The sequence below is a fragment of the Homalodisca vitripennis genome, chromosome 1 (genome assembly GCF_021130785.1).
Source record: "Homalodisca vitripennis isolate AUS2020 chromosome 1, UT_GWSS_2.1, whole genome shotgun sequence".
In the NCBI taxonomy this organism is placed as follows: domain Eukaryota; kingdom Metazoa; phylum Arthropoda; class Insecta; order Hemiptera; family Cicadellidae; genus Homalodisca; species Homalodisca vitripennis.
In genome coordinates, this window is record NC_060207.1 from 11581861 (window position 1) to 11608088 (window position 26228).

Below are 26228 nucleotides of genomic sequence, written 5' to 3' on the forward strand. Positions count from 1 at the left end.
TATTGTAATTTTCATATATACAAAAAACACAACATGAACAGTTTTCTTCGTCCCAAAAAATATGTGACATTAAAATGTATATTTTGGGCTAATTTTGTGAAATTAGGAATTTTCCAGTTCCGTTTGAAAACAATGAGGAAATTTCTTGCGGAAAATAATGGCTGAAGTGAACTGGTATATCACAAAATTAAGGAAAATACTGTATCCCACATTAAGAACAAAATGTCAAGCGTCAAAAGTCACGTTTTTCCTCTGGAACTCGTTTTACACTTTTAAATGATTCCAAGCATGGTATAAACGTTTACATACTCATTATATTAATCAATATTTTAAAAAATTCGTACAAATTTTTAGTTGTATTATTTTATATTTTTTTGGTAATTTATTTTTGTATAAATAAATTATATTGGAAACCGTTTGTTCAACGAGAAATGTGTTAAAAACTATTCTTTATGATTGGTTTTTAATTTTTTGGAAATAAAGATTCTTTTGTTTAGAGATTTGAAACTTTATTATTATTATGTTATTATTCGTAGCGAAGCAAGGCGACGCGCGACGGCGACGACTAGTCACGTACGATACACAGCATCAGGTAAAATATGGTACGCTGGCAACACTGACGACGCGACACTAGCGCGGCTGGCGGCTCCGTCCTGGAACTAAGCATACCAACATTGTGTACTGTTTTAACGAGACAGTCGATTTGTTTTGGTGAATGATTTTTGTGATAAATTCCTAGTTTTCAACCATATTTCTTAACCGCTCGCGTGTTTTATTGAGTGTGGAGTGCCCTTGTTCTGGACCGATGTGGAACATCTGGATCAGAAATGGAGCAGTTGTCATTTTGGGAAGAATCAACCATACCTAATCAACATAAATATGATAAGTAAGTGATTAAATAATATTATTTTAATGACAGCTTTCGAATGTTAATCCACATTAGTGGTAAATTTTAGTTTTAAAACTTCGTGGGATTAAATTCAACCCGGAGTTATGCAAATTGCTCATCTTACGTTATCAGGGGCACCGGTGGGTCGGTCACGTTGGATGTAACGTGTGTAGTTGGATGGGGGGGGGAAGTCATATATTCGCCACCATACGTTTGGGTATATTATACGTCATATACCTGCCTGGCTTGAACATAAATAATTTTTTTTGTTTCCTTTTTTGAAGAAGGGGGCAAGTGGGGGAATTGAGTGTTCCGCCCGTCCATGTATTTTGAATGGACACTAATTTTAGAGTCAGCACATTATTCTTAGCACCCTGTATTTATTTATTTCGAAGCGCGTAGTTATATTCCTTGAACAGTCATACACGTTTTGTCTCGTGTGATGTTAATTAAATTACGTAGCCTAATGTAAACTACGTTACCAAAAAATATTTTGGACCAGCACTGACATCACCATGCTGCTACACAACTATAACATACTTCAAAAAATATATTAAAGGTCACATTTTATCAGCTACCGCTCAAGCTTGAGGTTAATACTCAGGAAACACGTGCCAAAGTCACTGGCTTGTGGCATTAACATGACCTTTCCTTGGTGTAATTGGACATTGGACCCTTACATTAATTAGCTTTGTACAGTCCACAAGTGTCTATTAAGTTGTTATATATCTTGTATTATCTGTAACACTTTTTCATAAGCACCTACAATTGTTTCGAAGCCTACAATTATTGAAATATAAATTAGTTTGTGATAACGTCTTCTTTGTTTGGCACATTTACCTAAAAACAGAGGTTTTCATTTAAATGTAACATAGTGGAAAACAGAAAACAACTTTCTTGTACAGATCAATCGATAAGGAAAACATAATGTATGACATGCTGCAATGTCTACTTTCATATGTTACAACCTTCCTTTTCTACATATAATGGGTGATTTTCATTGCTAGCAAATCCTTTTTTCTTATCACTCTAGTACAGCACATTATCTATTGTTTTTCTTCTACATGTCTTTCTAATCATTAGAACATCTTGGCACCTAAGTACCTGTAAAATACTGCGGTTAATATTTTTCCTTCAGTATGTTTTTAACTCATCTGGTATATCAGTTATACTGTGACGATTTTCTAGGATGCATATCAAAGGGATTGCATTAAGATAGAGCTTATATTAAGACAGTGTTGCAAAGGGAGCAAATAAGGACAGAATACCCGAGGAAACAAGTTAATACAGGGTTGCAAAGGGAGCAAATACAGACGGAATACACAAGAAAACAAGTTGGGATAGGGTTGCAAAGAGATCAAATCAAGACAGAGTTCTCGAGAAGACAAGTTAAGACAGGGTTCTAAATGGAGAAAATTAAGACAAGTTAAAGCTGGGTTGCAAAGGGAGCAAATAAGGCAGGGTTCTCGAGAAGACAAGTTGGGGCTGAGTTGCAAATAAGACAGGGTTCTCGAGAAGACAAGTTGGGGCTGAGTTACAAAGGGAGCAAATGAGACAGGGTTCTCGAGATGACAATTTGGGGCTGGGTTGGATTGGAAGCAAATTAAGGCAGGATTCCCGAGAAGATAAGTGAAGAAAGTTTGCCAAGAAGACTAATTGAGGCAGGGTTGCAAAGTAGCAAGTTAAAGAAAAGCTTTGCTAAGAAACCCAGTTGAGAGAGTATTACCGACAAAGCCAATGTATGCTAATCTGAATATTTCTGTAGTAATTTATGTATTTCTTAGTAGTAATTGATCAAACTTGATTTTGGTGCGTAATAATTTTATTTGTCAAAAGTACAACTCAGTTCTTTACTTAGATTTGTGTTTGACCGTTTGTGGAGTTTAGTGGTTCAACTGGGTTCTCTGCAAGCATGTCTTAACTATCTCCCTTTTCAACAATACCTCAAATAGCCTTCTTGTCAAACTTTTTTCACTTATTTTCTCAGAACCCTTTCTTAATTTTCTTTCTTTGCAACCCAGCCTCAATTTGTCTTTTTGGGAACCCAGTCTTAAGTATTTCCCTTTTCAACCATGTCTCAACTAGTCTTCTTGTCAAATTTTTTTACTTATTTTCTCAGAACCCTGTCTTCCTTTGCAACCCTGCATAAATTTTTCTTCTCGGGAACCCAGTCTCAAGTATTTCCCTTTTCAACCATGTCTCAACTAGTCTTCTTGTCAAACCTTTTTCACTTATTTTCTCGGGAACCCTGTCTTAATTTGCTTCCTTTGCAACCCAGCCTCAATTTGTCTTTTTGGGAACCCATTCTAAACTTGCTTCCTTTGCAACCCAGCCTCAATTTGCTTTCTCGGGAACCCTGACTTAAATGTTGTACTCAGCAACTCTGCCTCAAGTGGCTCAGTATTTACCCCCTTTCTTAAAATGTCAGTTTAACTAAATTTAACCTGTACAATATTTAAGATGTTACAGATTAAGTTGCACATAATATTATATCAGTCTAGGTAATTCGACCAAAGAGGCAAATTCTTCAAGTTATTCGAGTATTTATCTGCTTAGCTAATCTAAACACTGTTTTCAGACATGTACTTTAGTTAATAGTGTTTTATCTACATCTAACCAGTCGCTACGCTGAATATCAAGTGTTACATGTGACACTAACGCTCAGTGTGCAGAATAGTGGGACTGACGCCAACACGTTCGTTACTGTCTTGTAACACCTACTACAAGACCACTTGTGCTTGTGCTTGTGCTTGTAGAATCGTTGAGGCGTCGCTTGTCGCGACTGTGTCCGTAGACGAGGTGAAACCACTTGTAGCCTCAGTCACACCGGTACGTTACCGCAGTCTGCAAGGCTTTCCTGCCAGGAAGTCGCTGATAAAGGTGAAGGTCTGATAGTCGGCCCAGATGTCCTAGATGTTCCGCTCGTGACTCCGTTATCAGTCTCTTATCTCACCTGGCTGCTCGACTGTCTGAGTAATCCGGCATTTTTAGTATTGATCGCAGTACAAGGAAACTTCCGTGGTAATGTTTATTCTCTGGAGATATTAAAGTCCGCATGATTTTCCTCTGTGGGTTCGGAGAACTCGCGGATGAGGAAAACAACTGAGGAAATTATCTTATCTGTTTTCAGTACTTCAGGTAAAGACGTTTGTGGACTTTCAAAGAAGCGGGAACAATACATTTCAGATTTCTTTTGAGCAGCTTTATTTACAGACTTGATTAATCATGGTTTCCTTGAGACTACCACATTCACTTGTGGATGTATTTCTTTAATTAAAACATTTCTTACTTTTTAAGTTTGCGGCAATGGAAAGTTTTTGAAAGTAGGAAGATTTTTATATTAATTAAGTTATAATAAGTGCACGTTTTAGTGTGTGCATTGAATGACACAGCATGTTTGATACGATTTCTAACGTACGCTCGTCAATACGCTGGTTTATGTTTATTGTAACCTAAATTGTAGTTTTGTTAGTTATCCACGTGAGGAATCCATCAGATTACAGATCGCGAAACGTAGTGATACAATCTTTTTGTATCACTAGATGACGGCAATTATTCGGAAAGTCCCGTAATATTCATCTTTTATATTTCTACAGTGCTCGTCTAGCTATGATTTAATCGAGAGGACAACAAAGTCATCGTACTGTTGGTGGATATATCGTACTTCTCTGTAACCAAAAGAGCAGTAGCCGGAATAAGTACGGTTCTGCATTGATACATATACCTTGAAATAACATTTAGAAGTGATTAACACGTAAGTTTTATCTCTGATATGCTCTTGAAGTAAGCCATTATCCAACAGACCGAGGAAATTAACGGCGAGTAAAGCTATAATTCAAATACATATGAGACAGTAACTAGCTGTGAACTCGTTTACATTTAGGCGGAAGTGGAGGTCGTATACGAGAAAAAGACGAAGGAAACATTTTACGTTATTCCAGCAGAAATGCGTCGGTCTCTTACTTGATTGTCAATCCACTAACTCGTATCCACGAAGTGTAGTGCATAATGTACCAATTCTTCATTTTTATTATGATATTTTTCAAGGAAACTTTACTATATTTAATTATGAATACGCACACCCATTGGAACATATTTTTAACTATACTGTTAGGATTTATTAGAAGTTTTGTAATAGTGTGATTTATCGATTTTCGAAGGATAAGTTCGTTTATTAATTCAGGAATTTCTCCTAAAGAAATCGACCAGTTTAATTTTTGGTGGGGCTGAAATGTAAAAGTTGCCATAGCATTCAGAGACTGTATGATAAATATTTTCAATGGTCGTATGTTTTTAGCTTGACAAACGTAAACCCAACCGTCACAGATGTAAATACTAATTGTTATATAAAGTTAGCTAGCGAGATAAAAACGCTGGAAATCCATTTCCATAGCTCTCATCTCATTGGCTAACTCCGAGTAATGTAAAAACGATTATGTGAAAACTTAAAATGTAAAATATGAAATTCAACATTGTATTATTTAACATGTTGAAAATAATATATAAGACATTAGTGATAGCAGGCTGTAAAAGTATGCCTAATAATTAATGGGACTTGTGACAAATTAATAGTTTGTTATTTTTTAGCTCTTAACTACCCCTACCCTCATCAAAACTAACCTGATTGAAGACTGAATAAACTTTTATGAGGAATTCCTCTATTGTTTTCACAAAAAATTAGGTTCTGTTCTTTTACAACAGAAATTGGCTCTCGTAGACTGATATCTTATTGTTGACAGTTTTGCTAGAATTTTGTACGTCCTGATGCGTTAGAGTGATATAGCCTTCATATTGAGCCCCAAACACTCTGCACTTATAATTATGGTTATAGAGTTGTGGGAAGTGTCTGAATCTAAATATTCGAGCACACTCATAAGTATCCAACTGTTCATTAGTCTTTTGAAACATTTTCTTCATTTCTTAGAAAAAATTGATATTTTGTGTACTTTTTCGATTAAATACTCACAAAGTATACATAAAAAGTAATACCCTTGGATGTGTATTAATTAGAACTCCCATAATTCCATACCCTAAATTATGGGTGTGAAGGAGGTTGAGGTCATTGTAATGTGGTAAACCTCAAGACCACTTCACTAGGGCCGGCTCTAAAGAATTTATTTATAATCGTCTGATTTCTTTCTTAGTACTCGCTAATCCGCTGCAGCTAAGTGTTCCTCTGGGAACGTAAGATACCTGCGTGACCAGCACAGGAATGTGCTCTGGTTCGTACTCGGTCGAGCACTAATTGAAATCCCAAACACACCATTATATCAATCTCGTGTCGCAGTCCACTTGTCCACTCTACCACTTTCACAAACGCGTGTTTGCTTGTGTCTGGACCTGTTGTCAGCTCGGAGTTGGCAGCCAGGTGTAAGGCCGTGTCGACACTGTCCATCTGACAGCATTCCTCTGTCACGAATTGACAAGTATAATTGGCTACTTTTGGCTACCTTTGGCTACACATTTGACGTATGGGTACACTCACCAATTACCATTTATATATTTATACTTATTACTTACCGAAAGTACTTGTACTGTATTACTGACCGGGTACCGAAAGTATGACAGGATTTCGGACTTTTGCCGAATTGCACTTAGTCCTGTAAGAACCTTAGCGCTGCTTCCGGAGTGATAGGTTATTCAGGATGGGTAACGTTAGGGAGTAGGTGCAGCCTCCTATCGAGATCCATGAGGAAGAATTAGGGCACTACATCTCAAAGTCAGGTCCCTCCGGAAGAAGGGGAGGCCAGCTCTGAACTAGCCTCTCCAGTCAAAGTAGGCAGAGGGTGGCATGCCCTTGTTGAGGCTAGCAAGAACCTCTGAGGTTAGGGAACAAACTCCACCAACTCCAACAGTCATCTCCCACAGTAGACTAGACCTATCGAATTGCCCATGAAGCCCAGAATCTCGACATTTGCGGTTAATGATGTGCCACTTCTGGACATCTTAAATGTTGCCCAGATTTAAGTGACAAATCGGTTTTTGCTGTGCCCAGTGGTAGGTTAACTGGAAGGTATAAACCAGCCAGAAGTTATCTCTGCTGAGTCATCCTTATACGTTACAAAGGGTATAACACAACGTTTCGACGATTGGAATCTATCCTCTTTGTCAGGTAGGGGGTATTTTGTATCTATTAATACTCCCTCCCATACCTGACGAAGAGGATAGATTCCAATCCTGTAACATATAACAGCAAAATAACAATAACAAATCGTCAATAACAAAATTTAAACAAAGAGCATATTTACCACTTAGGTTTATATTATTATATTTATTATCACTCTAGGCGCTGGTAATTTGTATTTCTGTCTGTCTGTCTGTCCGCACGATATCTCGAAAACGAACTGACCTATAGACTAAAATTTTGCATGCAGGTACGTTTCCATGTAGGGGACATCGATTTCGATGATGGTGATGGTACTCCATAGGATTGGGCTGAGCTTTAGCGAATATTTTTACATTGGTCTTGTGGGTAACCATGATGGCAACGAGAAAATTGCAGAATACATACATTTATTAATGAACTGAATACAATCATGTTACATTTTAACATGTGACAAATATGGCCTTACACATGTAGTCTAACTATTCCCAAAACATCTCTTGTCTATAAACTTTAAACTTTACATGAAAATCCACAACTTTAAAATAGACAAGATAATGATATGTGATGGTCCATGTCCATTCATGAGACTTGGCTAATCGTCATTATTGCTTTCACTCTGTAGAATAACCCAATTTTTTTCTGCTGGAGGGATATAAATATCTATTTACTGTATGTCCGTCTCTCCGCGGGACTTCTTAAGAATTAAAAGATCTGCAGACTTGAAATTGTTATGTAATCTCAACAAAGCTTGTTACGCGATACATTGCACATTTGTAAATACGTAATCAGACAGGCATTAATATTTTTTAAACACGTGGATACACAAAATGAAGTTGCAACTTTTGCCAATCTATTTTATCCGTTATTAACAGAAACATACTGTAATTTTGGAAGTACTCTTAATGTGGCAGTGTAATTTTGTGGATGTACAGCTGAATGCCGTAATTTTGTCAGTACTTTATCACTTCATATTACCAGGAACGTAATTTGGTAATTACTCAGCCCTCATCACTGTAATTCAGTTGCACGTTTTCTTAGCGCCAGCCCACTGCCATAATTTGGAACTTACAATAATTAAAAACGTTGTTTTAAGTAGCCTACTAATACTTAACGAGTCCTCATAAGGGTACCAGCGTTACCTTTCCGAGACACTAATTGTTATTTTTAACGTATTAAAAGTATGCAGTGTCTGGTATTTTTCCCTAAAAAAGATTTGTAGATTTCCAATGACAGGTTACGATATGATAAAAATAATTTCTAATTGACCGCTTTTTACCCAAAAATAAATGTACAAACTTACCATATTTCACTTTTAGCCCGCGATATTTACGAAGATTTTTTACAATTGCGGATTTCCCAGAATTCTCGTTATTGCTTTAAAACTTGATTTAACACCTTTGGTTGTGTGAAATTTTAGTTTAGCTCCAGTACACCTTCCTCTTAGTGCAGTGTATGGAATCTGACGCTGTCACAGACTTGACTCCTGGAATCTAACGTTATCACAGACTTGACTCCTGGAATTGCGCACCTGATAAGACAATGAAAATACCTCTTCACCTAGATTACACTACAATTTGTACACTAGGTGTCTCTGATGTCGACTCAATGTAAAGAATTCATTTAGAGTTTCTTCGTTGGTGACTTTGTTATCTTATCAGACGGAGAAACACAACTCCAGATTCCAGGAGTCAAGTCTGTGATATCGTCAGATTCCAGGAGTCAAGTCTGTGATATCGTCAGATTCCAGGAGTCAAGTCTCTGATATCGTCAGATTCCAGGAGTCAAGTCTCTGATATCGTCAGATTCCAGGAGTCAAGTGATATCGTCAGATTCAGGAGTCAAGTCTGTGATATCGTCAGATTCCAGGAGTCAAGTCTGTGATATCGTCAGATTCCAGGAGTCAAGTCTGTGATATCGTCAGATTCCAGGAGTCAAGTCTGTGATATCGTCAGATTCCAGGAGTCAAGTCTGTGATAGCGTCAGATTCCAGGAGTCAAGTCTGTGATAGCGTCAGATTCCAGGAGTCAAGTCTGTGATAGCGTCAGATTCCATGCTCTGCACTGAGAGGAAGGTAAACTGGAGCTAAACTGAACAACCACATTGAATCAAACCTTCTCACTTTTGTTACTGATCTTGTCTTATAGGGATACAAAATATTACATTTACAGATTTTATAGTGTTTGAGAAAGATGAATAGTAAACAGACTGTCAAACCAAATCAGCAAAAAAAGTGTTGGAACAACTATAAATTTTTAAGATCACATACCATATTTTTGCGTAGCACAAGAATTGGTAAATAACTTAGAAATGCTTTAATCGTCCTTGAATCGTTTTATCTAAGGAAATTGGGCAACATGGTAAAGTCTTTTGAAGAATAAAATATAACCCCTTCAAAACTGAAATTTTATATATTTGCCATATTTTACATAAAGAGCAAGGGACTATTATTTCAGCTTCATATGTTATGTGATTTAAAAAAAAAGTACTTCTAATGTGGACAAAATCTTTAAATTGCGTAATAAAAGCAAGTGTTAGGGCGTTCACCATTTTTCTGTGAGAAGCTGTAATGAAATGAACAAATCAGTTGTATACAAAACTAAATAAATGTTTCAGGGAAAACCATTTAAACACATTAATTACGAATTTATAAACACTCTAAATTGCATTGTACGTCTAGATGTATTGAATAAACTCACATGTTAAACTTTAGTTGTATTAATAATATTTTCAATTAAATATAGATTCAAAGATTGATATTGTGGATGCAGCGATGTTATTCAGTGCCATTTTACTTATATTTATATACTAGCTGTTACCCGCGGCTTCGCACGCAATCTTAGAACCAAAGTCCTTATATTACTTAGTAAAAGCAATTATGATGTAATATGTTGGGAGTCCTATAACAGTTTTGAAACGTAAGTAGGCATACATCAGGTAGATATTATTTAAGTTCGTGGCAAATAGTATCAGAGTTTAACTTAATTATTATATCATGTTTGGCACGTGTAGGAGCATTTCTGGTTCTAATTAATTATATACATAACGTCACAGCTGAATCTGCCTTGCCATCCCGATCAAGAAAACACAAATCTCAGATCACACAGGTCTCGGAAACTTACTTCGGTCAAAAAGCGTATATTTCCAGTCCTTGTCATATATTTCAGGTTTAAGATATTTTCAGTACTATAGTAGAGTTTGCCTTGTTGTTCTGACGAAGAAGAAATGTGTATATATATATATATATATATATATATATATATATATATATATATATATATATATATATATATAGGCTACTTAAGTAGGACCGAGATGCCTACTTCGGTTAAAGTGCCTACTTAAGAACATTTAAATTCACTTACCTACTATTTCACAGTTTAGCGTGCCATATTGCCTCGATCAAATTTTATATGCGTTCGATTATCTAGTTCTCGTAAATCTACTTAATCAAAATCGTGTTGACATAGTTGAGTTTGCTAGGACTGAAAAGCCTATTACGACCTAGGGGGAAGTCCTACCTACTTCTTATGTACTTCTGGTATAAGGGGGAAATCCTTATTAAGGTTATGCAACATTACAAAATAATCGTTAATAAAGTTTAGCGTTTCACTTGTTTTTTGGACTGTAGCCAGGGAAAGAATGAATCGTTAAGGTATGTTAGTATTCATTTCCCTGTTTTTCCGTAAGCCATTGTTAAAATGTAATATCATAATGTTAAGGAAGCCCACCAGTTTAAAGTAACTTATGTGAAAACATTCATAACTTTGTTCATTAAGCTTAGTTTTATAACAGTATTTACTAATTCGTCACTGGCGCAATCTGGAGTAAAATTAATATACTAATGTTTTATTTACAATCTGCATTACTCTACCGATCAAGCACTGTTTACTTAATATTGATAAAATTCAATAATGTAAACAGATGTTTCAGAAAGTTTGTCGAACTAAAGCTGTCAACAGCTGTCAAAATACGTTTCGTTCTTATCATAACATGCGAATGTAAACAAACTAATTTTTTAATTTGAATTCGACTTTATTTGGTGTAATGAATGTGTTATGGGTGGTAAAAAGCACTCTAAATGTTAATTCAGGCCAAAAGCTATACCTGTTCCAAATTTCAGCACAATCCGTATAGCAGTTTCAGCGTGATTCGAGGACAAACCTCAAACATCCAAACATCCAAATATCCAAACATTCAAACTTTCGCATTTATAATATTAGTGGGACAAGGTATCCCGAAACTAATTTAGATATAGATATATCACATGTGTACTCGTATTGCACAGGTCAATACCTAAACCAAAGCATTTTGATCTGAGTGCAATATGCATTAAAGATATTCTGGAGCTGCCGTTTATACATTTTTGTTTTGTTGTTTACTCACAGAGAACCTCATTGTTGGGCGTGTCTTGTGGCATTAAATCTGCTTTAAATACGAGGTTTATCATTAGAGTTAAACAATTTTGGTGTCATTAGATTTGGGATTAAATTGACTAAACGATCTTGTTCTTGTAATTCTTTATTACAACTGCAGGGTTTTTAAGATATTAAAAGTTAAAAAAAGTTTTAATGGCCTCCATTATAAAAGTATTAAGGATAATATCATAATATGTATTGCAGTAACTGACCTTGATACAAAAACATCTGTCCCTAATTTGGTAGATAACTATAGATAAACTAATTTACTTTAACTTTGCCGCTAAAAGTTTGTTTTTAACCAAAAAAAATAAGGCTTAAAAAACTTTCAATGTATTGCATTTCGGAGTTCAAACACGCCTTTTTGTGGTTGTACAATTTTCAAATCGATATAAACGGAAATATATTTATACTGCTAGTTTCAGCAGATCACACAGTTTAAGAATATATAAGGATGTCCTTAATTATATTATTCTACTGACGTGTAATAGCGTGTAAACCGTAACGCTCCCACAGTGGCAAGCGGGTAGACGCGGCAGACGTCAGGTTCGTGACGTATGCGGTCACGTGAACAGGGGGTCACGCCGGCAGGTAATATGGTGCAGCCCTTGATACTAGGCCCTGCATTGTTGGGCGTGTCTTGTGGCATTAAATCTGCTTTAAAATACGAGGTTTATCATTAGAGTTAAACAATTTTTGTGTCATTAGATTTGGGATTAAATTGACTAAACGATCTTGTTCTTGTAATTCTTTATTAAAACTGCAGGGTTTTTAAGATATTAAAAGTTAAAAAAGTTTTAATGGCCTCCATTATAAAAGTATTAAGGATAATATCATAATATGTATTGCAGTAACTGACCTTGATACAAAAACATCTGACCCTAATTTGGTAGGATTAAATTTATTAATTTTTTAGAAAATAATGTTTTTATAGAAAAGACAGACTGGAAACTGGCGCTTAGTAGGAGACTCATTTATATGTAGTGAAATGTATTTGTCTAACTTGGATAGTAATGTGATATACGTTTATGTGTGGACACGAGGTTATTTAGAGAGTTAAGGGACATTCTGTATGAGATACTGGTGGTGGCTTCCATTTATCTTTGCATTTCTCCAAACAATCAGACGTGTCTTCGATGCTACTGCGCACACGGTAGACACACGGTTCATGTAAATATTATGGCCTGGAGTTTGTATCACGTTGTCAGCACTGACATATATTTACACAATCGGAATCAGGAAGTATTGTCACGTAAGAACTTTCAACTAAGTTATACAACAGTCAGATCTCATTCTACTCTCGGGTCTAACAGTATTATTCATCATTATAACCACCTACTTACATAAAATACACAATAAAAAATGGTATTTAAATACTTTTAAGTCTGTTTAAAAACGACGTAAACTACTGTTTCTCGATAACAGTCTGTAGGTAAGACTAAAAATGTAACGTGAATTAATGAAATGGAATGCAGTACTAAATTACAACATCATATAGACGTGTATAACAGTCGGGCTCTTTCTGAATTTACTCTAGATTTATGTGATACTTAATTTAGCTAAACTACGCAACTTTGATCTTGTCCTAAAACTATATTTAATGTTTCAAAGATCTGTTTGGAATTCGTGCTAAATTATGGAGCAAAATATTAATATTAGAGATTTAGTTTGTATTAGTGATTTATTCGGATAATTTGGTTTATGGTATATTAAAGTAGGTTTTTTAGACGTTTTAAAATCAGCTTTCTCATTTTTTTAGACTTTTAAACACTAAATGTATTATGAAAGAAAAAAGAGCGAAAACAAAAAGCCTTAACCTGGTACTATAGGAGACAAAACTTGGAGGAGAGCATTATTGTTGAATTAGTTTCACTTCGACAAACGCTCGATAAGCTTAAAACTTGCAAAAAATTATAATTCTTGTGATTTCTGGCTGATTCACAAACAGACTGGCTGTAGTACGTAGTCGGAGAAGAATGTTCACAATGCAAATATATGCGAGCCAGTACACGACCGAGAAGTAACTGTCAGACTCGACATTCTTTCGACTGTTATCTACACCTCTGTACGTGTTTTAGCTGTAAAAAGTTTACTAAAAACTGTTCAAGTGTGAATTGTAATTTGTTACTTGTGTATTTATAATCAAACCTTTGGCTTTATCCAATAAATGTAAAATTATTATTAACCTTACCTGTCGTCCTCAAATGATTTAAGATTTTGTTTAACGGTGCATCAAAGATAGAAACGTTTTGAAAATAATGAGTTGCTCAGATATTTCAACTACTTTTAGTTTCTCATGTTGGGAGATCTAATCTGACATTTAATGTGCAGGTCGTGTTCAGACTGTATTTCATCATGAACTGATTTAAATTCACTTTAGGTGATTTAGTTTTATAAAAACTCGATTTTAAACATAATACCAAACTTAATATTAATTATTCATATTAAACTTCGCACAGTGCGAAGACATAGCTTGGACAATTTCGTTAGCCTGTCTAAACCACTAAGTTTCAAGATGGCGGCCGTAAAAATTTACACAAAATGTTGTATAAGTTATTTAATAATATACGCCTCAAGTATACGTTTACATAAAATGTCAATCACCTTTCATAGTTTCATATATTGGTTCAAGATGGCAGCTGTTTAAAGTTTAGAAAAAGAGTTGTTTTATTACAGTTATTAGGCTTTATAGATCAATAGGAGGCGTTTAGGATGTTTATGTAATTAATTAAGATGTTTGTTTTCACATGTTTTTTCTCGTAACCCATCAAAATAGCTGTTTTAAAATATGTGGAAAGTTATTTGCAGTAGTACAGTATAGAAGTATATAATATAGTATAGATAATACATCGAGTGATTTATAATCAATAATGTAATTTATAATTGATATCTCGTTAATCCTATAGGGTTTCAAGATGATGCATTTTCTGGATTTAAAAAGAAAGAAAATTATAGATAACCCGCTCGCAAATAAACCTGCGCAGAAGCAAGTATCTGAGCAGCGACGCGCAGGAGGGGCCCCCACCAGTGGTGGGGAGTGGGACAAGCAAATCCTCGTCTCTGTTTTATCATGTTTGGATCGTGACTCGCTCGCTCCAATTTGTTTACACTGCAGCTACTTACCTATTCTACAAGTATATTGCATTTTTGTGTGTAGGCCTTTACAAGCGTAAAATATTAATTGAAGCCATAGACGTATCCAGGGAACTTGCGTTTTGGTGCGAGGTTAGCCGCTAAGAGGCAGTGGCCAGGTCAGGGGATAGAGCAAGCGGGCGAGTGCCGAGCAGTGGTGGGGATACTGTGACCCCACCCTGCGTGAAATAAAATCCCTGTGTCTTTTTGTAAGCGGTTTACCTAGACCATAACAACCATTAGGCGCCGTACCGCCAGTGTTGTACAAATTAACCTTCAGATCTAATAATGCATCCTAGTTTTGATATTGTAAGGCGCATTCACATATGAAATTTACTTTTCTTCCGGACCGTGCGATAGGGATATTTTGGAAATTATAAGTTATATTTTGAATTGAATTATTAGAAATATAAGTTGCCGGTATACAGTATACATACTCACTCTTTTAAAGAATTTACAATAATATGCATATTATTAATAACGGTCAGATGTGAAATTGATATTTACTTTTTCTCAGTTCTAAAAAGTACTTTAAAAAATAACATTCACATCTGAGTTGAAGATTTGGTTGAAAATCCCTACTTCATCGCCATGTGTTTCATCGTCTATGAAATGTCGACAGCAAGACATTCGATAACTTTTATATCGGTTGTTAAGCACGTAGTTAGTTTCACGATTGAGTGGGCGGTGTTGGTTTCATAGCAGTTTATCTAGGTGACTAATGCAGGTTTATAGCCCATTGTTTATTTATAGACATTTGCATACATTTCCTTGAATATCGCCCGCCGCTTCAACTTTCACTGCCAAGTGCGACTCGTGACTGGACTTACTTTTGTAATGAAGGTTATATTGCGATTTCTGTACAGAACCTGTTTAGCAGCGTGTCATTTATTGAATATAGTAATAAATATATTTGTGACAATAAAATGAAGTTTCACCTAATAACGCTATGCATATTTCATTGTAAGTGGAATGTACTGGACGATCGAAATGTGCAACTGTGTTTATATACCTTTTGCTGTCGATGCGAGTTCTCTTCTAAGTCAGAAAAACCTGCTTCTCATAATTCATCGTTATTTCTCATAATAATACTTGATTTAGGTACCCTAAAAGTACGGGTATTAATTATTCATTAATATATTCAATTATTCATTACTCCATTACAAACTGTAAACCAGAAGCTCGTAATAAGCAATGTTCCTTTCCATGTTCACGATTTCTCATTTAAGCTTACGATACACCACAAGGGTCAGATGTTGAGCGTCTAACTCAATGTTGTCTGCATAGAAATAAAGCTCCATTCCAAAGTTTAATTCTTAGGTAATTCTCGTATATAATGGGAAGGATTGCTTCAGTGCGAATGTGATGGACTTTAGTCAAACTGTAGAACTCCTAAAACAATGTTGACTCATATGCAGGGAACCCTGGAAGGTTTCTGGCGGTATCTCTTGGGTTTATGTGGGTTAAATAAACTGGTTGTACCAACGTGTTTAGCCTACATACTCTGCATAGCAGATTTTATGAATTACGAGATTTGCTTGATGGCTTGACTTGAAACTATTCCTGTTACAGTGATGGAGAAATATTAGGATTTATTTCTTGGCAACTGTTCGCGCAGTGTCTAACAGACAGAAGCCCCTTTCTGGCATTTATTGCTGCTGGTTTGGCGCAGATCAGGTTGAAAAACTGGAAATAAGTCATCCACAATCCTCCATTTTCTAAATATCTGCAAAGGAAGTGATGAGTAAGAGCGCTGCACAGTTCTACTTTTTTTGTTCTCTTGGAGAAGAAGATGAGGAATTACACTTCGTCCTTAAAGGACCTTTACGCTGCTTCAAGACAGAAAGGATATTGTGTATAGGTAAGCTTTGGGATAGGGGACGCCTCCTGTCAAGATCTATGAGGATGGATTTTGGGCATTAACTTCAGTCATGTCTTCTTGGAAGAAGGGGAAGCTCTCTACCAGCCTCTCCAGTCAGAGCAGACAAGGAGTGGCACGCCCTTGTATCTAGGCCAGTAACCGCCCTTAACACTTAGGGAGCCCCTCCAACTCCAACAGTCTTCTATTACAGTAGACAAGAAATCGATATACCCTTGCACTCCTATATCTCGATATTTGCGGTTAGTGATATGCCGCTCCTGGACATCCATAAGGTTGCCTAGATTTTAGTAACACATCTGTACTGCTTTACCCAGTGTAGGTTCAACTGGAAAGGTATGAACCATTTAGAAGAGAACCATACAGGGGGAAGTACTTAGGAACCACAGGAAACCTAAAAGTCTCACCAGTTCAGGTGCTATCACCGTGATCAGACTGTCGTAACTACCTGGCTGACGTGGTACAACGCCATCCACCATTAAAATACTTGGTTTGTTATTCATTTTGAAACGTATAATGATGGTAAAATTCCGAAATCTTATTATTCTTTTAAACTTTCCATCGTCAGTAATTACTCTAGCATACACAGACTCCAACAGTACCTCCTTCATGTCGATCACAATTAGGTTCAGGTACTGGAAATCTAAATGAGGGTTTGACTTTAAAATATCGTAACTTATGGAGTTTATTCAAACCTTTTGTACAAATTAAATTTCTATAATCAAATCGCTCAACCATATAGGGGCGTCTAATGGCCTTTAAAATCAGTGCTGTAACAGAAGAAAAAGCCCAAACAAATATCCTACTATTTGCTATTACCCCCCTCCTCCCAGCATTACGCATTTCTTGTAGTACAGACAAAACCATCTAGCACGAACTGCAGCTAGCGCATGCGTAAAATCCGTCCTTCCCTCTCCAGCCCACTAATTCCAGTATTTTATTATCAGTGGGGCGTAGCCTTCACGAGTCACGAGAGGGGTAGGCCTGCGGGAGTGGGGGAATCGTTACTCTCCCCTCACCATGCTCCATGCTAAATGGCGCGGTCTGTACAACCAACAAAGTATCTCGAGTGCACTTGTTTAAATTGCATGAAAAGCACTCATAAGATAATTCATGATCATCAGAGTCTATCCTCATCTCCAGACTTATTTCCTGAGTAATTGAATGTATAAGTTCAAAGTTCAAATGGCCGCAGTCCAGAAGTCTAAGAGACTTTTTCTGTGAGCATCCATAAAGCGACATGAGTGCAACGTTAGGAAAACTGTTTCAGTAGTTCCTAATATTTTAGTAGTCGTTATTGAGACGTGTCCGATGGGAAGAAACCCTGAATACAAATGTCGTAGGTGCATCTCTGAGGCCAGCACAAGCACGTGTTATAAACGTTTTGGAATTTGTTTCAGTATTGTTTTAGAATTCAGTAGTTTCTATATTTAAATATTCGTCATAACGAAGTTTTCGATGTTTTTAGATTTAGTAACGTGACTTAACACCTAAAATCACGAGAACATTTATTTATAAGTAACCACGGTGAGGTAACGAGAGTTGCCATAAACTTGAGAGATATTGATCGGGCTCTATATTTTCTTATAAATTCAAGTAGTATGCCTATTGAAACTTTAAAAGTCAGTGAAGGGCTAGTAATGGATCTGCGAATTTGTATGACGGAAGTAAGAGTTAACTTGAATGCAAAATTTTGTCGTTTAAATACGTAGATGGTTTTGTAAATTTTCATTATCTAATGCATAAACGTAAGCTTTTTAGACCGCCATTTGTGTTTATATTTGTAAATAAATAACAGTAAACAGAACATATTGCTAAATAGCAATTCCTGACAAGCTATTGGCCACAATGTTAAACTCTCAGTCCCTATAGAATATGGTGGATCAGGATAATTACACTTTTTGCTGAATAATACAGACCGCTGGGACAGAAAATGTAATACCTACCAGGTACAGTCCACGATTTTAAATAGCGGTAGCTTACATTAATTACTTGCAAATTAACCTTAAGCTCTAACTATTTTTCAACAGAGAATTAAAAATTACTTTTGTTTTAAACCCTAGCAATTGTTAATTTAGTTACTATTATTTATCAACTCATAGTTATTATTTTGAATTATAGCCTAACATGAAATAAATTGAATGCCAATTATGTGTAGTAACTACAGATAAATATTATTGCTTCAAACACGTAAAATTTGACGAATGCTTTTGTAAATATCCCCATTTCGAGCATACCCAGTTCCTTTCCACGAATCTGTAAGGAAATTACAGTTTTGTCTGTGTGTAAAACTCAATATTCGTGTTCTACGGAACCCTTTTTAAACAATACAGACACTAAGGATTAAAAATCTCTTTTATGTAAATGTGAAATATGCCTCAAACATTTTTTATAAACCTAAATCATTCAAAACTCCCAAAATCAACATTCTTTCTAAAACTGATGGGTCGCCTTATACTTGTAAAATATTAGGCAAAACCCCCAAAATCACGAGTTAAAGAGGTTATAATCGGTCCATATTTGTTCTCCCAAGGGCTATACCGCAAAGCCAGTTCTCCGTACGGGTATTCGATAACACATTTATCGATTAATATTCGATTCTACAATTCGGATGTGGCATAAGGATGAGTTAGTTTGCCCAGTTATTCCATATGTGCGACTTCAGTAAATCGAGTAAGACTCGACGAATACCACCGCCTTTGCATCCCTCTTCTTATTCGATTTACACACTCTTCCGTTTATCCAGTTTGCTACGTAAAATTGTTTTAGTGACGAGATATATTTATTCATCCAAACCAAACACTCTGTCTCACTCTTTTCGTTTAGGTCAGAAACTGTATGAGTAGATATTTTGTTAGCTAGCTTCGCGTTTAACACGACTAGGCAGTGTTTTGATAAGTTTATTAAGATAATACAATTATTATCATAATAACACTGAATAGTACGTAAACTAAAATTTGACCTATTATTACATCGCATCAGGAACTTCTTTTTCGATTTACAAAGTTCCAGTGGTAAGTTAAGTAGAGTAAACCAACGTCTAACAAAATTGATTTAGTAAATTTGTCCAAAAAACATACAATTACACGTATGTCTTGTTAAATTATTGGTTTATTGTAAAAATATAATAATAGTTTTCATTAAGAGAATGTCTAACTTCACTCCATCAAAGGGCGCATTGACCACTTGCCAATTTAAAGAGACCCATACAAATGTGTCTTGTTAAATTATTGGTTTATTACAACAATATAATAATAGTTTTCAACAAGAGAATGTCTAACTTCATTCCACCAAAGGGCGCATTGGCCACCCTGCCTCTCCTAATTGAAAGAGACACATATAAATATGTCTGGTTCCATTATTGGTCTGTTACAACGATATAACATAAACCATTGAATAGGAACGCCGAAACACATGCACAACTTCAATAAATTACAAACCAATGAAGTCATATCTGATCGTGACGTTCACCTAATTTACAGAGCAACACACCTGTACTGACATTGGTAGCACCGTGCTGCAGTAGCCGCCCCATGGGGCCCAGGTGACCGGCGACCTTGGCGAGTGATAGTAGCCTGTAGGATGTCACCTTGAAGTGTCCTCTCGGTTCCAGGTCAGGGTTGAGAGGCGACCTTCCCTCACGCGACCTCACTCTCCACCCGTGCCGAGCCGTCCTCGGTCACTGGGTCATTAACACCCCGGTCTCCCACACCGGGCTCCTGGACCATCCTCTAACAGTAAATCATTATGGAACTTACGTTAAAGTTCATTGTTCACTGTATGTGCTTTTTAAGTATGTCAGGGTTCACATTAAAGGTTTTAACAAAAACACGTCAGCTCGGTGTTTTAAGTACCATTGAATGCAGTCATACTTTTCCTCAATAGTAGAAACAGATAAACTTAGCATGGGGAAATTTAAAAATGATCCTTTGTGGTGCAGAACTGTGTTTGTTGAATAATAATGATACAAATTGACAGCCAGATTTTCAATGGTACATTTTGGTCAACAAATCACAGTGCTCCTTATTTTATGAGTTCAATTAAATAATCTCAGATATAATTCGGAGAACTAGAGTTTCAGTTCTTCTCTGAATCACTTTGAACTGCAATAGTGACAGAAACGCCGAATAAGCCTGGTGGCCTCTATGACTAACAATCGTGTAAGCCTTCCGAATGACGCAAGATATGGCAGTAAACTTTACTATCGCCCGCAGCTTAACCTACAAACGTCCAAGACTTGATTGTGACGAGTTCTCGGAACTGGAAAAGGTGCGCAACACGTGTCAATGTCACCCATGTGGAAGGTTTGAAAAACCTCTTATAAATACTCGCTAGAATTTTCCGACACATTACATTAAGTAGCGTATGTTAGGTTTGGCAATTTCATAAGATAAGGTCAGAGTTAAATTTCAGTTCTCTAATCTGTGCTATGATTTTCCTATTCATACTTAAATTATTGCATCTTTAAAAACGTCTGAATATGCTATAACGTACAGTGGGAATCACTCAGAAGTTTTTATAGTCAAGGTTATGAAGTGCCAATTCCATCCATTGGCTTTCCACTCGCCATGGTAATATCCAATGTTTACACCCCTCCCCTCCAAAATCCGGTTAATCACTGTTACTGCAATTGCAGCTTAGTTCTGTCGCCTTAGTAGCAAAACTTGTGACTCGTTATATATTTTGCATTTTATACTTCGACCTGTAGTGGATTGTCCGTTTCTCTATTGTGCTATTCTGTTTTTTCTCCAGAATTAGTTCTACTGGAGATACAATAAATAGTTTTCAATAGCTTGCGGCAAATAATCGATTGTCAATTTAATCTTAGCAATACATCGGATTATTGAAAGACCCTTCGGAACGTATGGAAAGAGCTAATGATAGTCGGACTATACGGACAGACTGTTCTTTGAATTTTTGGCAAAAGTTAATATTGCTCATCCTTGGATCGAAAAAAGCTATTTACTATGTTTCAAGCCTCTAGGATCTTTCTATTAAGAGTTATCACACAGACGGGCAGACAAACAGACGGCTGGACTGCCATTTGATCTTTTGACCCAATATCAATACAATTCTCCCTTGACAAAGTGACAGGTACGTAGCTTCAAATTTCTACAACTTTCCTATCATAAGTTTTGTACAGTCAGACAAGGTTAACGGTCAGACTGCCATATGACCTTTTGGCCCCAATATCAATACAATTTTCCCTTTGACAAAAAGAAACTTTTGTACCTAGCTTCTAGAACCTTTCTATCAGAAGTTCTCCCACGGACAGACTACGGACGGACGGACTGTCGATTGACCTTTTGACCCCAAACGTTATACAATTCTTTTTTGGCCCAAGAGAGATCTGGGTACCAAATTTAAATCTCTCGCACCTTCCTGTCAGGAACTTTATATAATACGGACGGATAGACGGAGTGCCTTTGATATTTGACCTCAAGATCAATACAATTCTTCCTTCGACTAAGAGGAACTTGTGTACCAAGTCGCCTGTAGGACCTTCCTGTCAGGAACTTTATATAATACGGACGGATAGACGGAGTGCCTTTGATATTTGACCTCAAGATCAATACAATTCTTCCTTCGACTAAGAGGAACTTGTGTACCAAGTCTCAAGCCTGTAGGACCTTCCTGTCAAGAGTTACCGCACAAACGGATACACGGACGGACTACTGCTCGTTTATAATAGACTTTTACGGATACTTAGTAATGTTCTAGATGTGAGTCGTCTCCACGCCTTATTATCTACCTTAACGTGACATGCGCAGATCCATGCTTCCATTGTAACTCTCTAGTTAACTCTGTATCTGTCTTACTGTAGTTTACGCCTTTATCAGAATTCTGTATTCTTGTTACCTGTCTGCCTAAAATTTTATCTCTACTTATAACTATTCTATATTTTCTCGAAGTCTCTGTGTTACGATTTACTATTTAGTACACTTCCAACTTTTTAAATTACAATAGTTGTATTTGTACGGAAACTTTTAAGTAACATTCAAATTTTAATCGCTACCATTTTATGACTATTCGCTGTACTCTATTATATATATTTGCAAAAAGAGAGGATTTTGTGTTATCTTATAATCTTAAATTTCTCCGAAAATCATTGTCAGTTTATTCTATTTTGTGCACATGTATTCCAAACTATCTCTACGAAATCAGTGTTCCTACATTCCTAATCTATTTCCTTAGGAGAGATAAACCCTCCGCTTGTCCACATTCACGTACGTCCACGAATATCACAATTTTCACTCCTTTATGTAATACGTACTTTGTTAAGTTTATTCAGCCCCGGGATTGCTGAGTTTACTTAGAATTTCACGATCTTGTAATAACATCTACAGTACGTTAATCAATTTAATGTAACTTTAAATTTCGAAACTCAGAGACTAATATCACTTCACAACTCAAAGGTGTTATAAGTGTATCAATGTTTTCGTATATTAAAGTATTTCTTCCTTCCATACATGCAGTTAGTTAGGCTCTACAAATTATTGAACACGGCAATTGCTGGTGGTTATTATCGTTCAAACTATATGTACTGTCTGACCACAGCACTGTTTATCAATACAATCGACCTTGTACTGTATCGACTCCTCCCTCAACTGTTTAATAAGATCCTCGAACAGGCCAGTGGCCCATGAGGAAGAGCAGAATAAGGCTTAAAATCCACTACATCAACTTATGCCCTGCATCACTTTCTTATCTTCCATTTTGTATATTTTCAAATATAACTATAAACAAGATTAAATAGACTCGTTTTCGTTTTACTACAATGCTGATTACTTAATCCAATATAAAACGGCAAAGTCTTAAACCTGTTGAATGTAATACGTACGTGAAACAGGTGTTTATCGAAATTATTTAGATATGAATATTTAGTTTTATGTATATCGAAAATATTAGTTGTTTATCTCAACCATGCTACAAGGAAACATCTTACTGAATGACGACAACTCGTGATATGATTAGTCAATTATTTTCATCTATGTACAGTCCTTATTGACAGTGATCTGGTAAATACATGTCTCCACCGGCAGTTCGATGATAGTCACGTCACCTCGATCACGTGGATGACAACGTGACGTGACGTGACGTGATGCCCCATTTCTGCGGTCGCCTGTTCTGCTAATTTGTTTACTGCATGGCATGAAACTAATTAGGCGTTGTGACGTCAAACGAGCCCACTATTATCCCCGTATGTTCTGATTATTCGGCTAATTGAACCTTATGTATCGTCACGAAGGAATGTCGCGAATACTTACGGACGTACTTAAAATGTAGTGGAATAAATATATTCCTGTTCCACTAACTCTATACTATTCACTATACTGTACTTCAGAGTTTCGAAATTCCTGATCTTATCAGTAAGACGGAAATTTACCTTAATCTGTTGGCTAATGATTCAGAACTATTTGTATTCCTGATTTCCAAAGAATACATTAGGTTTGAAATTATAGTGGTTAGAATAACAACTTGGGATTATAATAATGAACCTATTTTTATGGCATTTCCTGACAAGATTGACAAATAACAAATGCGCTTACAACGAACAATAAGTGTACTTATAACTTTTATGGCAGAATTGAAACATGATTCGTAATGCCTTAGTAAATAATATATAAACTTGCATGCAGACCTACAGTACTAGTGTAGCGGAGACAACAAGATCAAGCAACGTCGAGCGTGGCTGCTGCTTGGATGGGTGACTGCTGGGCGACCCTGTCCTTGCAAGCAGCCCGCCTGCCCGGCCATTGGTGGTGGTTCGGAAGTCACCTTTAAGCCGTTGGTCCCCAGGTAGTGTTAGAGAGGGCTTCTTAGCCCTAACTTCGCCTGGTAAAATAATACATCTTTACTTTAATGTTTACCTTCTCTAAAGTTGTGATAAAGACTCTTCGTATTGATGCCTAACTAATATGTGTGAATTTCTCTCAGAAGCTTAAAATCTTACACATTCATGACGAAAACGAAAGTTGCATGTTTATTTTAAGAGTGTCCTTTCGAACTAAGGGCATTTCCATGCCCAGAAAAACTGTCAAAAAAGAAGTATTTTTATATGTAATAACAAATTATAAACTATGATGATAAGTTTGTAAACTTGTATTACGTTCCATCTTTTAAAACATATTTATATTTTTAGAACGAGACAAGAACAAAAATATAATCACGAAAAATATGTTTTTGTGGAAATTGTGGATATAAACTGTTGTAAGTTCTAAATTCTTGGATTTGAATGAACTGTTGGAGAACTATCCTAATGAAAAATTAGATTTTGCCGCAATTATGTATGGAATAATATCTTTAAAAATTCGAGGAGTACCACTCTCTTATGTACATTATTTTATTTTTGCACTAAAAATAGGGGGTAGAACAGCTTTAAGTAAAGGTAACTGACGTTTTAAGAAATAATCTTATTAAATGAAATTACAAAACCGATATTTAAATAATTCTAAAACTGCCAAACTAAAATCTCTCCTAAAATTATGTAATTTACCCATTTACTTGTTTCTTTATCTCTTTTGAATGTCGGTTAAGGAAAGCTAAGTCTGAAATAAATATAGAGCGTGTCTCTGATGTCACTAGATTTTGAAATAATTTTAAAATTTGACGTAGCGCTCCCTCGTCTAAATCGAAAAGTGTTACCTTTGATTATTCCTGTGTACCAAAGGCGGCAGTTAAAAGTTCCCTGAGTGAGACGGGCCATAAGTCCTATATAGCACTATAACATTCACAATATGTGACTAAACTCTATAGTTCTATACATTTTTGTAGCCATCAATTCGTTATTGAATGTGTATGATTCATGAAATATATACATATAATATATAATAAAAACAACAAAATTTATATTTCAAAAACTTAATGTCATTTCATTAACATTAAAATTTGATAACTATCGATAAATTAAAAAAAAAATTATAATTCTTTTTCAAATTATATAAACAATTTAAATTTTATTTCAATACCCAGGTTATTCAATCATTCGGTTATTTTTACTTTGGGAATTTGTAACGGCACTTTCGCAGTTTATTTATCTGAATATTGCACTTTCTTTTCGTACGCATAATAGAAAACCAAAGTTACGTATAATAATCCTAGATCAGTTAGTTTTCTATAGAGTACAAAAATGTGAATGAGACAATGTGGGCGTGGTTTTTAATAAATTAGAAACGTATAGAATACATTTAGTTAAATTTGTATGGAAAATTAAAAGTCCCATAAGATGTCTAAATTGATAAAAAAAACTATAATTGTCCACTAAACATTTTAAAATATATAGATTACATTGTGTCTTAACTTAAATGTGTAAACGTAATTTTTTATGTTTCAGACATAATGATTTATTTATAATCACGTTATAAAACAACCACACGGAGTTTCAGCACCTCTTTACATAAACATAAGTGAACATCGAAGAGCTATACATTGAGAACTTAGTATAAGTTCTAACCACAATTGTAATAAATCATTTGGAATCTTAAGTTATAACCAACTGATACAGTCCAGTTATATTAATAGTTAATAAATCCAGTTATTTTGACTAAAAATTTACAGCTGCGGATAATATCTTAAAGATTTGTGAGTTAAACTTTCTTCTCTACGAATTGCATTTCCATGAGAGTCGAATTATGTATGTGCATCATTTATAGTGGATAAAGAATAACTGTTTATGTAGTAATAAATTAAACATGACACATCGATAACGAATAGTACAGCTGATAACAATATACGAGTATCTTTGCTCGTAAAGAGGTATATCAGGCTTTAAATTAAAGTACATACGATATTTACTTTGGTTTTGTT

General features: G+C 35.7%; 1 protein-coding gene across 1 annotated transcript in view; it reads left to right on the forward strand.

Moving 5' to 3' along the window:
* Positions 1-646: 646 nt before the first annotated feature.
* Positions 647-26228, forward strand: part of LOC124357118 (transcription factor cwo) — a 153964-nt gene continuing 128382 nt past the window's right edge. Inside the window, exon 1 of the mRNA XM_046808592.1 lies at positions 647-886. Within this exon, the coding sequence (XP_046664548.1) occupies positions 828-886 (59 nt within the window). The 5' untranslated portion in view covers positions 647-827. The remainder of the gene's footprint in view (positions 887-26228) is intronic.